This window comes from Trachinotus anak, unplaced genomic scaffold (assembly GCF_046630095.1).
Source record: "Trachinotus anak isolate AG129_WGS33_773 ecotype Australia unplaced genomic scaffold, CSIRO_AGI_Tana_v1 ptg000028l, whole genome shotgun sequence".
Lineage (NCBI taxonomy): Eukaryota > Metazoa > Chordata > Actinopteri > Carangiformes > Carangidae > Trachinotus > Trachinotus anak.
The window spans coordinates 8,976,946-8,992,843 of NW_027273879.1; the positions used below are offsets into that span (position 1 = coordinate 8,976,946).

Sequence of the window (15,898 nt, forward strand, 5' to 3'; positions counted from 1 at the left end):
CGCTATCATTTCATCTCCTTCTACATCCACACTCATAATCCATTGCATACATTTCTTACATGCAAATCTAGGGCTGCAGACCTAATTAAAGGATCACCTAATCACATCTTCTATAGAAACACAAACTATACTGGTTCTTTAAAAACCCATACAGATTTACCTCTCTTCCACCTTTGCTGTTACATCAGTAAGGTGTATTCAGTTGAAGAATTGTCTCCATAGTTCTTTATTTTTTCTGATTAATATACAACATAAAGGAACATTTTATTCCCAGGCAATTTTTTTCCCTCTTTCCAATTTCATCATCTCCATCTACCTCAATTGCTCTGCTTCCGGCGGTGTCAGGCAAAAACATTTGTGTCCTGACATTTTTTGGCACAAGTCAGGCTATAAATAGAATTTTTCCATTTTGTGCAAGTCTTCAGAGATTGACTGAAGTCCTCAGGGCTTTTCTTGATGCTCACTGCCCTGGTCATTGGTGAATCATGATGCTAGTTTATTTGCCTGTTTCCTGGCTGTATGGGCTTTTGCATGCCCTGCTGTGTAGCTATGTCTTGGACTATCTGTCTCTTTCAATGTCACTCAATGTCCTGTTGAAGATGGGAATGCTGCTGTTGTAGGGTCTACTGGCAGCGTTTGGTGGTTAAAGCCTTGTCACTGTTAGTGATGCTAATGCAGGATAAAAAGGCAATTAAAGCCTGCATTAATGGCAGCAATGTGAAGACTTTTGCTAAGAAGTAGTATAAAATGTATTGGATAAAAGGTAGAGTTGTCTCTTAATATGAAGTACTACAGAATAAAATAGAAAATAATATAACAATGTGCAAGCACATCCAGAAAACAAACACAGAGAGCGGAGGAAACATAACAAAAGAAAAAAACATGAGTAAGAAAGAAAAATATAGACACATTTTTAAGTCAAGAGTAGATAAATAAAGACACAAAAAGAAGAAAGAGAAGCAGGTTAGATAGCAAAAGGATTTATGAAATTGGGCCTGACTGTTTTCAGTTGCACCAAGAGATGATGAAATAGGGTTTTTTTCAGAGTGGACAGAAATCAATGTTGATGTTCTTTGATATCCATCTTTTGGACTGAATCTGACTCTGCAAGGGTTCAGCAGAGGCTGTAATACTCGGAACACATGCACACACACACACACACACACACACACACACACACACACACACACACACACACACACCAACTTAAATGTAAGCAACTAGCTCCTGGCAAACCCTTATGATATTGCTGTCATCTCATTATTCTTTCAAAGGTTATTTCTGAGTTCCCACGTAAAGGATGACATGATATTCTACAGATCAAGAAAAGTCAGCTTTAAACCCAGAGGGTAAAGTGGAAGATGCCCGGTCATCGAGCGGGCATTAATTAGATCTTGAAAAGTAGTCTTTGAGGACAGACTATTGCTTACCTAAAATGTAAGGTTGTGATCACAACGAGAGTGTTTTCTAATTGTTTGTTAGTGTCCTGAGCATATATTGTGATTTAAATGCATCAAATTGATATACCTGGGACCTAGCATTGGCAGCCATGCTGATTGAGGGTCTCTATGGATGGCGATGTCAGTTGGTCCACCATTTTGGTGCAAATTGAAAACTCACAAAAACTGTTGGATGGTTTTCGCTTAAAATTTTCACGGACATTAATGGTGCCCACAGGATGAATCGTACAGCTTGGGACAAACTGCATGTGTTATGTGTGTGTGGAAGTCACATTTCCCATGTTTACAGATTGGAGCAGCCACACAGACTCTCACTGGTGGCTCCAGCCTTGCTGCTGCAAACCATCATCTTGAGTTTCAGTGACTGGCCTATTTTCTCAAGTGACACACGCACAGTTCCCAGCAAAAATAGACAAAGAAAAGATCTGTTGATAGTCATATAGTCATCATATTGGCAAAATTACATAAAACGTACTATTGATGGCCATTATCCAAGGCAAACTCAATGAAAAACATAGAGCTGGCAGTAGCAGAACAGGACAGAAGCCGGAGCATTTCAGCAAAGTAGCCATCACGCACACGCACATAGTGTGTATTGGGCGTAATGGCTTAGGTGATCCCCTTGCTTTTCCTCAAGCACCACCAGCATCCATTAAGACATCCATGGTGTCAAGTTGATGCATCTTAATGACTTCCACCAACATCCTGGTGCAGCTCTAACTACATCATTAGGTCATTTTTTCAATTTGTACAAGGCTTCGGTTTATGGCCAAATACCTGCAACACTTATGACATTCCCATCACCCTTAGCTGCAGTCAACAACGGATGTAAACAAGGAAAAAGAAGGGAAAAGTTTGTTGAAAGCTGTGCTCAGCCTGTTTCTTCTACAGAGGATATGAATATGATTTTAGTCTGTACTTAGCTGATGGCATTAAATTGCTGGCTAATTGACATCAGTTGATTTAATGGTTGCCTAGAGACAGCAAAGTGACACTACTTAGGCATGCCCAAAATTAAGGTGTGCGCAATATGAATTTCTCCAAATTGACATATGGTCACACTCCAAGTCAACTAACACCTCACAAACAGACAAACACATGCAGGCACACGCCTTAGGCTTTCCAGAAAACATTGCCACATATGGCCTAGTTTTTCCAGAGAACTCCCCACTGTCCCACATTAGAGGAAACACATCTGCGATAGAGCAGTTCAGGGTCCCAGGGGCATACATGCACCTGCATCCACACACACACACACACATACACACACAATCACCTGGCTTTAAAATCTGTACTCAGTACCTACCTCAGAACTCTAACGATCAATACAGTTTTACCGTATAGCTACACATTGACAAGATGTAATAATTGAGGAATCAAAACAGAGAGGGACAACCAGTTGAGTCTGTGATGGGCTTTGTGAGTCATAGTGAGCCACAAGTGTCTCAGAGCTGCAGGAGGGTTTACATCCCTAATCTCTCAAAGAGAGGAAGTGTGCATGTTTATACAGACTTGGTGTGTAAATATGAGGCACACAGTGCATACTACAATGTAAACCACACTGACATCATGCACAGTTTGTCTTGAGTAGAGAGAAAAGGGGGAAGTAACAGATGATGACAGATGTAGAAGAACATAGAGGTCATTCTTATTGAGAGTTAACACAGCATACACAGTCGTGCATTTCCTTTTGTGTCATATCTTAAAAATGAACCACGCTCTGCTAAGGGAATTCTAATGACTTATTTGGGTCAACTATCCACTTCTCTTGTTTATTTTTGTTTGCCACTATTGCAGACTTATAGCTGTGACGTTTAACTGTGCATTGCCACATCTATCTGGGATAGTTTCCCTGACAGTGACTTGCACATCATTGCATCACATCTGTTAAAATAATCAGTCTTGCCAGCAAATGAGTAAACTGCTGACAGCTGGTTATGGACCATATGTTTTAGGCAGGAATTGTCTGGAGCAAGCTGGAGCTTTCTATTATGTTTGCACTGCAATCTATTTCAAAGGACAGCTGTCTCTTAGTTTGATCAGATTTAATAGGTACTCCAGTTTTGTGATGCATACACATGTTTGTCTTTCATTCAGGGTTTAAGGAACTTTATGAGCCAAATTCAACAAAATACAATAACATTATATTCATGTTGGACCCAAATCGCCTTCAGAATTTGAACTGTTTTGAGATTGAAGGGAATTCACTCCGTGGAGGCAAATCTTTAGAGATTTTCATCTTAAGGTCATGTTGCTTCTTGGCATTAAACAGCATCTGGGCAGTGACCCAGGCTACAGTCCCAGAAACAATCAGTTACCCTTTTCCGTGACATATTTAATTTGTCAGTTTCAATACCAGAATCAGGTCATGAATGAAGCTCTTATTATCAAAATAATGGAGTGACTATTTATCTTATTCAGAAAATGATTACCTAAGGAACTGTATTAGCTAAAATAGCTAATAGTTCCTTTACTCTAGCTTTCCTTGTTTATAAATCCACCCGTTCAAGAGATAAACATAAGAGCTAATGAAACAAAATTCAATGAATGGCCACTGGCCTGCCATGGAGTGGCTAAAAATACAGGCAGCATTTCCCCTTAATCAGATTGATTAAAGTGCTCCCTGGTTGAAGCCCTCCCCCTGAGCCATCTGGCAGATGAGTTTTCTGTGTGTCACTAGACTGCTGTCAACACACCTCACCTAAGCTGCTTCCACACAGGTTAGCATGGTTTCAATGACAGCGATGTATGTAATACTACTGAATGAGTACACATTCAGGTATCTTTTTTCCACACTGCCTGATAATATTAACCCAATTACAATGTTTTTGCTTTTATATGGTAAAGATTGATCACATACAGTATATTTTTTGAATGTTTAAAGGAAAAGTTCAATATTTTGGGAAATAGCACTTACTGGCTTCCTTGCCAAGAGTTAAATTCAATCTTCTCATCTAACTCTCAGCAAGAAAGTGAAAACAACTGTTTTTCAAGTTGAACAATTGCTTTTTTTGTTTGCATATCTTTTTGGACCTCATTCAAACCTGACAGAAATGAAGGTATCTGACAATGCAAGTATTTTTTTAGGTCATCATAATTTGCTTTGCTTGATGAAGAAAAGTGCTACTAGAACACCGCCATGAGCTATATATCCCTCCCACTGTCCCAACTGACCATCCAGCCCCAGATCCTCCATGCCTTCGTCCCAGCTCAAGTGCAATCTCAGCTTCAATTATCTCTGCATTGTTTGCACCCACTGCTGATGGAAAATTAGCTCTGCTCTTGGGATAGGCTAGACTTAAGTTTGTTCATGTACACATGAGTGTTCTGAGTGCACACATTAGAGGCAGATATGGCTCACTTTTAAAAGTATACAGAGACAGCCAATGATTATTGCACAGAAGGAAGTGGAATTTTCTCAATCTAATGTGCACACCACAGAAGATCAGTGCACTAAATGAGTGCACATATCCTCATTGCAGCAATGGTAATCTCCACAAGGCAAGACAATAGGCCTAAAAGAACACTTAATGCTGCCAAGCATACTTGCTATTACAGGATAATGATCATGATAGAGAATTCTGTAGTGTGTGTTTTGTTTTTGTAATATTATAAATCTTTAAAATAGCTTTCCAGATACTTGCCAGAAAAACCGCAGTAACAGGAATGCTGAAATATAAAATGAAAGTGCCTGTTATTGTATATCAAGGGTTCATATTATATCCAGCCATGTTCCTCAGAGATCAAAGGGTTTTTTTCCATGGGAAGTCCCTGTACACCATCGCATCAAGCAGCGTCATACACTATTAGTCCCATACACTGGTGCTGAACATGGTGCCATGACTTGTCACTCTATACCAGTTGAGTTAGTTACAGATCAAACTACCAGCACATCATTGTCCCATTATCTCATAGTCCTACGTAATGAAGAGCACGCAAGTATAGCCATTGCTCTCATGTCAGGCATAAGGACTAATGGTGGACACTCTGCAATTTCATACAAAACATGGTAACTAACTGTCAATATGCATCACACACAAACAAATGCATGTTTTATAAAAAACCTTAAAGCATGGAATGTGATTTCCTCTCAACTCAGTGGCTTTCCCACACTCTTTCATCTATTTCTAGTTTGTTTGTCTGGTTTCCAGCTTAGAGCTCTGCTGTGGTTTGACTAGACAAAGTCGCCATGAAAGGAGCATGTAAACTAGAGTCTTTGGCCCGGGGCCGTTCCTATAGTCGCCAGGGAGGATGATAAGCACATGACAGGGCCAAGCAGAAGATCTCTGAAGTCAAATACTGTTCCGAAAAGTTTTCTCTGTTGGTTTTTGCCTCTTTTTTTAGTATCAGTAGTGTTGCGTGCTTACTTTCGTCATGACCATTACCCTCTGAGTGAGTTCAGTGATCATTTGGCTTTTTTTGCCCTTTCACATAATCATATCAGTTGTGCTTTTATTGCATAAGCACAATTGCACTATTTTGAGCCTTAGATAAGAAGAGCAACCAGGTTAATGCACACAGGTCTTTGTTTACATAAAATCTGTTATTTTGACATGTGGCTGGGGATATGTATGTGAACACCAATAAAAATGGAAAACGTATTAATAATTTGGAAACTTCAGACTTTCCCATTAAAGTCAGTGAATAATTCAGATGTTGATTGTCATTTGTCCTGGACTTAATGGAACAGTGAGTTTAATGCAGCTCAAGAGAATACATTCATCACCAATGCTGCTGGCTAAGTTGCTGGTGGCCGTAGATCTAAATGCAATCATATCGCTAAGATGGAGGTCTTTAAGTGATTATATTTAGATGTATAGCCACTGTCAGTGCAGTCCTGCCAATCTGTGCCAGCATATTAAATCAGAGAAAAGGCAAAATACACTTTAAATTGTGGCTCAACTGGAAGAAGAGGATACATCTCGGTTCAATGAGACCCAAGAGAGACTGGTTCAGCTCTGGCCATGTTATGGATGGCTACCATAAAGCAGGTATTTTGCTGACATGAGCCCCTGGGTGCCTATCTTTCACACCCTGCCTTCAGACTGCAAGTGGCAGCCTGTATGTCATGTAGTCAATGAAGTGCCTGAAAGCACAGGGAAACTTTAAATGCATAAAAAGGCATACTTTCTGTATATGCATTCACACATTGCAAACTTGAGCCTACAGGGTTGCATTCTTTTATATATGTTTAAAATGTCTTCTTAGTCCTAGAAAAAGCATCAACAGGGAGTCTACGCTTGAAGCAATCAAATCAAAATTGCACCGTTACTTACTGTGTCCACAAACATCACATGAACGCCATCCTGCACATAATAAACAAATACCATTCTGACCTTTTACTGTACAGACCTGTACGGAACAAAAACGACTTTGTTTGTATGCATAGCATCTGCCTGTTCACAGTGCTCCCTGGATGTTCCTCGGCCTACACACAAGCCATCACACTGTGATTTCACCTAGTTTAGCAGAATCTCTCTGCATTTGGTGCCTCTTATCTCACCCCCTCTCAATCATCACATTCTCTGCTTGAAGCGTGCAAACGATAATTAATATTTCAAAGCCAATAACTGCTAACTTCACATGAAATGTGATTTGTATGCATAGTAGATCAAGACAGAAATCATTTGCAACAACTGGCCAAGAAAGCAGTACAAAATGGATATGTAAAATAAATGCATGCAGACTATGCTGAGGTGAGGTAAGTAGTTTTAGTCATTGTTACTGCTGTGATTTGATAGGTGGAGTTGGTCATTAGTGACAACTGCATTCTGCCAATTAGATACTAATGGCACTTTGTGGAAAAAGTGATAAATGAGTAACTATGCACTATGCACTTACTGGAATTCTCAACTGCCGTTTGTGGACCATTACCATTACCACAATTATGTAGCCAGTTGTGGTACAGTGTAACACCAGGGACAGCACAATATAACATAAGATACACTCTAACTGTGATCATTGTCACCTCAGTACCACAGAGGCCCCTGGAAAATTACACCACCACCAAGTCCTATAGTTGTTCTACTTCAGCCTACACAAACGCTTAATCACATATAACCTCTAAATCTATTAAATCTGAAACATAATAAGCTAATTGTTCTCCGACTTAATGCAAACAATTACGGGTCTAAAGCACTCAAGTTACATGAGGTAACATGAGGTTTCACAAATCACAAATCATGCTTTTTCCATGCTTGGAAAAAAATGTTGTTTTTTTTTATCAAACAACTGCTGCTCCCACAAAAATGGCATTATGATTTCTGTTCTTCCTATTTCATGCAGCTGAGCTCCAACAACGCAAATCCTTTTCTCTAAACCTCTGAATGTACTCTGAGCAGAACCCTCAATCAGTAGCACTTACATCCCCACTGTCAGATAGCAGGTGCTGCTGAAGAGAGCTCGCCTCCCTGACGAACCGCTTCTTAGGCCCAACCCGGTCGGCCAAATTGCCCATGATGACTCTGTGATGACCCTGATGCACTCCACTGGTGGTCAATAATCTCATACAGTGTCTCTCCTTTCTCTCAGTGTTTCATTTACCTACACAACGATTTCATGCTTCCTCTCTTCCTGCGTCACTGACACACTTACACACACGCGACTTTCCAGAGACACAATTGCACCCCCACCGCCACCAACACACACACACACACACACACACACTTTCCTTTCACGTGTAAATCTGGGTTACATCAGTTCTGTTTTGAGCAAGTGCTAAAATAGGATGACCTCCAGCGATGGAGGAGAAGGACAGGGGTAGACAAAAGGAGGAGAGCGGACTGTGACAGAGTCAGAGATGGAGAGCTACAGAGGAGGAGAAGATTGAAACTGTATAATTGCTCACAACTTCAGAACAAGGAGAGCTTTTCTTACTTCTGCAGAATGAAAGTATATTCTACCACAGTGTGTGCTCATATCTTTTAAACAAATCAAGAAAGATCCACAGTGTAAAGAGGCAATTTTAAAGATGAACACTACTTTAAAACTGAAAGGTAAACACAGTGGACAGTAGAAAATCATGAATAAAATGACAGTGATGAGACATCATTTTGAGACTAAATTATCCAGTCTGTAGGAGATACAATGCTTCCCTATGATAAAGAGATCTAGTGGGGAGGTCTGTTTCATGGAAAGTGAGTTATATGTGGTGATATATGGGAGCCACATACAGTATGTTGATGTGTGGTCCCTTGGTAATCAGTGCAATTTTCCACATATTTTGGTGCACAGAGAATTTGTGTATGTTGTGTATGAATGTATGTGTGTGCAAATGTGGGTTTCCAAGCTTTTTCTTTTTTTTCGTATTTAGTAAACCACCACATGTTAAGTTATTTATAGCAGCACTGTACAAATACAGTGTTTTGTTTACTTTAAGGCTTGCACAGCATTTTCTGCCTTTATTGGAAAAACTATGGCAGAGAGAGACTGAAATACTTGAGGAAAGAGAAGGGGGATGACACGAGACACAGGTCCTAGATATTTTGCACAGATGCACTTGTAACAACAAATGTGCACACAAAAAAATCCAATGGCTTTATAAATACATCACATTATGAACTGTATGTTTTTAATTTTGGTTTTAATTGTGACAAGGTCAGGAGCAGTGCGTTCATTAACAGGAAGGGGAATAGTAGTCTTCAGGGTAAATGCAGTATTTAACTAAAAACTCAAGAAGGTGTCCTAAATCTCTCTCTCTCTCTATCCCTCTCTATTAATGCATGTGCAAGTGCGTGTGACCATTGCAAAGACAGGCCAGGAAGAGCAATTCAATTAGAGTCTATCACATTACACACATACCTAATTTGAGTAAACACAAACACACACACACACTGCAGCAGCAAAGGTCAGAGCCGTTCGAATTCTTCAAACACATCTTAGTGTAGATGTTCTCTGCAGATGTTCTCTCCCAGTCTCTTTTGTTATCTATTCCTCTCTCCTTCTCTTTCATCCCTCTCTCCATCCACCCCACATGTTCCTCCATTTCACGCGCCAGTGTGCCCAACTAAGACAAGAAGGTCAACCACTCTGTAAAGACTCATCACTTAAAGATAAATGAGCAGTACAACAGTTTAGCAGCTGCTGAAGAGAAGAGAAGAGAAGAGAAGAGAAGAGAAGAGAAGAGAAGAGAAGAGAAGAGAAGAGAAGAGAAGAGAAGAGAAGAGAAGAGAAGAGAAGAGAAGAGAAGAGAAGGTGCCTCATTTGATCACTGCATATTTTTTATTATTTATACAGCATGAAATGACTCCTATTATGGACCCAAAAGTACCTTTCTTACAGTATTTGTTATGGTACTGGACATGTGATGTTTCATTGTGGCTACTGTTTGCTCCTTAAGGTATAAAATGAACTGCTGACAGGTGTATCAACTATAACAGATGACTGCACCTTTTGTGTAGGGGTGTGTGTGTGTGTGTGTGTGTGTGTGTGTGTGTGTGAGTGATTGTGTGGGGGTATCTGACAGGGCGGATGGAGGCATGAGGCTGACATGGGAGAGAGAGGAAGCTGAGCCGAGTAATTCTTAGCTGGAAACAAATGCGCGCACATGCGCACATACATACACACACACACACAATCTCACTGCTGTTTCTCTTTCTGCCTTCTTGTCTGTCTTCTGTCATACATGCTGCACTAGGTTGGTATTTTTGGGAGCATCCTCACAGTTGTTTCAGCTGACTGTTTTGGGTAAGTATCAGGGTATCAAGCTGCCAGTAGCTCTGACTGTGATATGAAATGTGGAATCTATTTGTTCATATATGGCATTTTATGACAGAACAAGAGCCTCACAGAGAAAACAAAAAGAAGAATTATACAATACAAACAATTCAGTAAGAAGTAAAGCTACTGCACAACACAAGAGCTGATACAGCCATTCCTGCAGACCTTTTTAATGTGTCACATAAAATCCAAAATCTACCTTAAACTCACTAGAACTCTCTCTCTTTCTCTCCCATGCTGTCTTACGTAAGACTTTCTATTTATATATGTTGCCTAATTGGATAGACTGAATAATATTGGAGCCCTTTCCTTCCTCTTTTCCAGCCTGTGGGACAGATATCAGGTCCCTCTCCTTCTGTCTGGAATTTCTGAAAAAAAAGACCCTTTAAAAGATTCATAAGCTGCTAATGAGGTTATGCAGCACATTTCAAAGCAAAAAACAGTGTGACGATATGTCTATGTGTGTGCGTGTGTCTGTGGCAGGAGAGCTTTGGGCTTATATAGTTGCTTGGTGAAAAGATTAACCAAAACAAATTGCAGACAAGTCAGAGCGACTGTATGGATTTAAAAAAAGGAAGCTAGCCCCATCAGTTATCCGGTCTGTTCAGCTTATAATTTAAAATCACTTCTGAGACACCCATCCCTCAGTTTAAGTGGGGAGTGTTGAAAAGCACTAGTTTTATGTTATTGTTTCCATAAGAGCAAAAAGAAAGACTGATTTGTTCAATCTAAATTCCATAGATTCACATGATGTGTAAATAGCTTGTGAATCTAATCTGACACCCCTCTGCACAGGTGCCCAGACCGACCACAAGGAGTCGCTAGTGCAGCAATAAGAGCAGGACCCCTCTCTGGTTTCCCAACAGCAAACACTGCCTGTCATGATTGATGCAGATGCAGTGACATTGTCTCTTCTCTGGGATACCTGAGCATAAAGACACAAATTCTACAGAAACATGTACCGTTTTCTTCTTCTTCCCGGAGTTTGAGGTGATGCGAAAGTTACATGGAAGTGTTTTTATGCAGTACCCCCAACTTGATTTCAAGAGGCATTTAAGGGACAGGTTCACATTTTTTCAGTCTGTCTTTATCACATATCCATATGACCACTGAAAGAGTTACTGAATGCCATTCTTCCTTTTCTATTCTTCCTTTTCATATAGGCTCTCAGGAGATCCCTTCCTTACTTGACTCCACTTGTACCTGTACTGTGTAAAAATGACTTCTAAAGTTTAGTCAAAGCTAACATGGGGCTATAGCAGCCTGACTTAGACAAAGTGGGTTTCTTCCACAGTTACAATCATTTCAGTTCAAGATTCCCTATTTCTGTTTCTCCGGACAGTTTTTCTTTGCAGAGCAGCAGTAACTTAAAGAGGGAATTTCCTTACAGAAAGATTGTAAAGTCAGAGGAAACCTACTTGATTGCTGCAATGGCTGATGCCTCAAACTTTGCTTAAACTTTGGGACTATGAACTTTCTCTACTATCAAGTATTTAAAAAATGCTTCAGTGTGTTGGACATGTGAGTTTTGATTTAAGACAGACCTATAGAAAATTACAAACCTCTCCTTTAAAAAATGTTTGTTTGTTTTTTAACCGTCACACTGTTTGGTTCAGAGTATTTTAAGCCTTTCCTTCATTATTTTTATTATTTCAAGATCCAACTACCCCTTCCTCTTGGGTTAAGTTCCATTCTGGATCAGGTTTCTGGTACAATATAGAGAAAATTTAGGTAGCAGGTCCTGATCATCACATTAGGTTTTAAATGACAAACATCCCCAACAGAAAAATTACACTTACTTGCAAATATTACAATTAATACAATTAATATTGTGAGGGATTCCAAAGGATTCAGTTTGAATACTGGATTGAAAGTGCTATGAAATCCCAACCCTACCCTTCACCATGGTGCCACCCAGCTACATGTCCTTGTTAGTACAAGAATCATTGATCTGCATATGCTAATATTTCAGCATGCTAATGTTAGCAACTTGAGCAGGTTTCAGCACATTTTGATACTCTGCCAGATTACATATATTTCATACAAGGAGAAACTCCAGACACATAACATAGTGGAATTGATTTTTGCACGGGGTAAAAAATCTGTGAAGTGGCTCCAGATGGTATGTGGTGGCTGTTTTAGTTGGATACAAACAACAGCTAGAGAGATGTATGCAAGATGAGGAAGAAAAGGGTGTAAAAGAAAAAGGTGGAAGAAAGTGATGAAAACATAACGTATAGCAACATTAAAAGGATGATGAAAACTGCAGTTTCATTCCCTCATGGCACAATACCCGACTTCAACATCCAATAAAAATGGGCAAGGGAAGCAGAAGAGGGAAGGGAGGGGCTGCTGAGGAGAAAGGAGAGTAGGACTGGCTACCACCGCCTGCAAACACACTCATTAACTAGAGACAATAGAAAATTTTGAGACTGAAAAAACAGACTCCAAAACCATCAAACCCTATCAGAGCATCTATCAGATAACTATTACACCCTCCATGTCCCTGCCTTCTTCCCAGCAGCTTGCTTTCATGCTTCCTCTCACTCCATTTGAGTGCAGCTGATCTGATTTGAATTTTTTATGTGAAAACTACTGTCTAAACACTGCAATGACTACTGGGAGGACAGATGATGTGATGCAGAGTCCCTCTGATATTTTGAGTGGTTTTAAAACTAATCACACTCACCTGCACTTAGGTAAATAATTCAGCTAGTTGTGAAGGAGAGAACTGAACTGTGATTTTACAAGTGAAAATTATTAAATTATTCATGGAGGTATTGTGTATTTTACATACCAACAACATCTCAGTATATATCATGTTTTAGTGGTTTTAAAATCTTTCCTTTTCTGGACAGTGTATGAATTTGCCTTTAAACTTTTACTGGGAACATTTTTCACACCACTAGAGCTTCTGTTGTGGCCATTTATTTTTTATACTGCTGAGACAATGGAAAATGTTGGACTTTAAAATGCCATTTGAGTGTTAAATAATTGGTGAACACAGCAATGTAACATTAATAATTCTGATTTTCCCTTTCATCTTAAAATGAGAGGTTATACAGAGGATGGAAGAAAGGATGATTATTTGTCATAGTTGTCAGCAGATGTCATCAAAGCAAATCACAATGTAAAATATGTGCATCACATTTGAACACATTTATAGTGTTTTTGGTCCCTGGACCACATAGTTTAGTTTTAAACTTATCTCAGTATCAAGTTACTGTATAGTCCACCGGCTTATTTAAAATGAGAATTATCTTAAATCTAAACTTATAAAAAACTTAAATACCCCAAAATAGTAACAGAAAATAACCAATAGCCTGATGATGCAATCATAAAATCTTTACACTATATGTTTCTATAATTAAATCTAAAAAATATCAAGAACAAATGGATGTTGCTTGTGCGATAGAGACAAGGCTGAGATGGAGTCGGATCTGACAAAGACACGCAGAGAAAAGACATTTTCATTACAGCTTTCTGCTAATCCTTGTGTCTCCTCTGTAATGTGATTTCCACCAGAGTCAATTGCCCCTCCGGCTCGCAGACAAAATAGGCTGCTCACATTAGACCTTCCTTTTCTCCTCCCTTTTTCTCTCAAACAAACACAAATACACAATCTTTTGCTCTTACCTCTGTCATGTGAATAAGGTAGAATCTCAGTTCCTCAGCATAATCTGTAAAACAAAGTCACACCAGAGATTAATTCAAAATCTTTCTTCGTGTCATCTTTTTTCCTTCCTGCCAACTACCCAACCTTCTTTCCTCTGTTTCATTTCCGACTATGATTTTGCCACAATACCTATATTGATGGAAAGCTTTTACTGTATGTCAGCGTTCTAGACATTTACCCATAATTCACTAAGGAAGCGCTCTAAGAGACAGGCCTGTGGGTCTGGCGTCAAGATAAATGGTTTTAATCGAATGATCCCTCCCCTCCAACACATACACACACTCAAAAATACACCCACATAATCTATATGTGGTGGTGATGTTTGCTATTTTATTACAAGTAAGCACACACACAAGCCAGCAGTCTAACCACGACTAGCCTTCTTGTCTTTATCACACTGGGGAGCGGTGCGGCCCTGACCTAAGTTTTAAAATGATTAAATATGTTCTAGAAGGACAGGGGTCATCTACTCAAACCTACATGCCTCCCTTTCCCCATTCTTTCTATCTTAATGGGTACAGAAGAGCATCTATCCATCCATTCATCTATCCATCCATCTGAAATTCTGCTTTTGCTCAGTGAACATGCAGTGGAGAGATAGTAAGACAATGGGGGAATTTTGTGATAAAAATACTTTTAAGATATTAAGAACGGATCTTGTTACATCCAGTAGGAGAGGGGAAATTATTTCAGCATGACTTCAGATTTTGGCTTGTGAGCATCGGACTGAGAAGAAATGTGAACTAATCCCATGAATCTGAGGTCTCTGAAAACCTGGATTTAAATCTTAGCTATTTCTTTAGTAGGCCCATTATTTACAGTTGAAAACTCAAAAACTCAGCCATTCTGACTACAAGACCGAGTGGCTTTTGATCAGTCTTGATTGACCAAACAACCCCACAACTGTCATCAAATTCTGACTCAAATGTTGCTGCATCCTGATTGGGGAACAGAAATGATGTCACCATTGTTGAAATGAATCCAGTCCACTTAAAGGCTTGAGAGGAGCTCAGACAAAAAACAGAAATACAGAAATCTTTCATGTGAAATAACCAAAACACTTGTAACTTTGGCAGAAAATGATGCGGTTCTGTACGACCCCATCACTCGCACTGAGAAGCTGATTGAGAAAAAAGGTTTTTAGGGCCTTTCATAATACTCACTCACTCTGAATGCACGAACTGTAAATGAGGTTGCCACTCTGAGAGGGTGATTCAAATTTACATAGAAAGGCAGGAAATGCATTTGGATACTATCTAACTAAATGCACTGAGGCTGTTATGGGGTTTTTTTTCGCTGAGCTGCAGCGGAGAGATTGCAACACAAAGGGGGAATTTTGTGATAAAAATACTGTTAAGACTCCATTAGGGAGGGATCTCATTACATCCAATATGGAGAGGAGGAATGATTTCAGTGTGACTACAGATTCTGGCTTGTAACCATGGAAAGACTGAGAAAAAATGTTAACTAATCCTATGAATCTGAATTCTAAGGTGTATATGTATGAGCATGTTTTGTGACACCATGAATTTTCTTTCATCAAATTAGGAGACAAATAAACTCATATTTATAGATTCTGGATTTTTCAATAAGACAAAGCAAGTAGAGTAATTTTCATATTTTTTAAGAATGTAATTGAAATCTTTTTTAATATGACATAAATTATTATCTAAAACATGTCTAGAGGGGATCTAGAAATCATCTTAATTCATCCTAGTTTCAGTTACTAAATCCAGACTCTCTAGGCTCAGTCTCACAGCAGAGCTAGCCTTCTGGCCCCCTAGCACAGAAAAGAACTCATATGCTTTTTTTATGTCTTGTACATAACTCTGATTGCAGTGGAAGCTCAAAGGCAGCTCTCTAACTTTTTCTTGGTTACTGTTGGCTGTAATTTACAAGCTGTCACTGATCCGGCCCGTAGCGCTCAACAGGAGAGAGACCAACTCCTCCTTAAAAACGATGAGCACAGCAGTGGTCATGGTCAGTGTGTGATGTAGAGACAGCAGGGCCCATGGGAAGTGTTGAGTTTTACCAGTTTGAAAAA

The 15,898-nt window shown here is 39.5% G+C and overlaps 1 protein-coding gene across 5 annotated transcripts in view; it reads right to left on the bottom strand.

The window, feature by feature from the left end:
- The window catches only part of rgs3a (regulator of G protein signaling 3a), a 145,730-nt gene that overhangs the window by 64,512 nt on the left and 65,320 nt on the right, over positions 1–15,898 (bottom strand). For all 5 annotated transcript variants that reach the window (XM_071465624.1, XM_071465625.1, XM_071465627.1 and 2 more), the window contains one exon: positions 13,815–13,858. In XM_071465624.1, the coding sequence (XP_071321725.1) occupies positions 13,815–13,858 (44 nt within the window). The remainder of the gene's footprint in view (positions 1–13,814; positions 13,859–15,898) is intronic.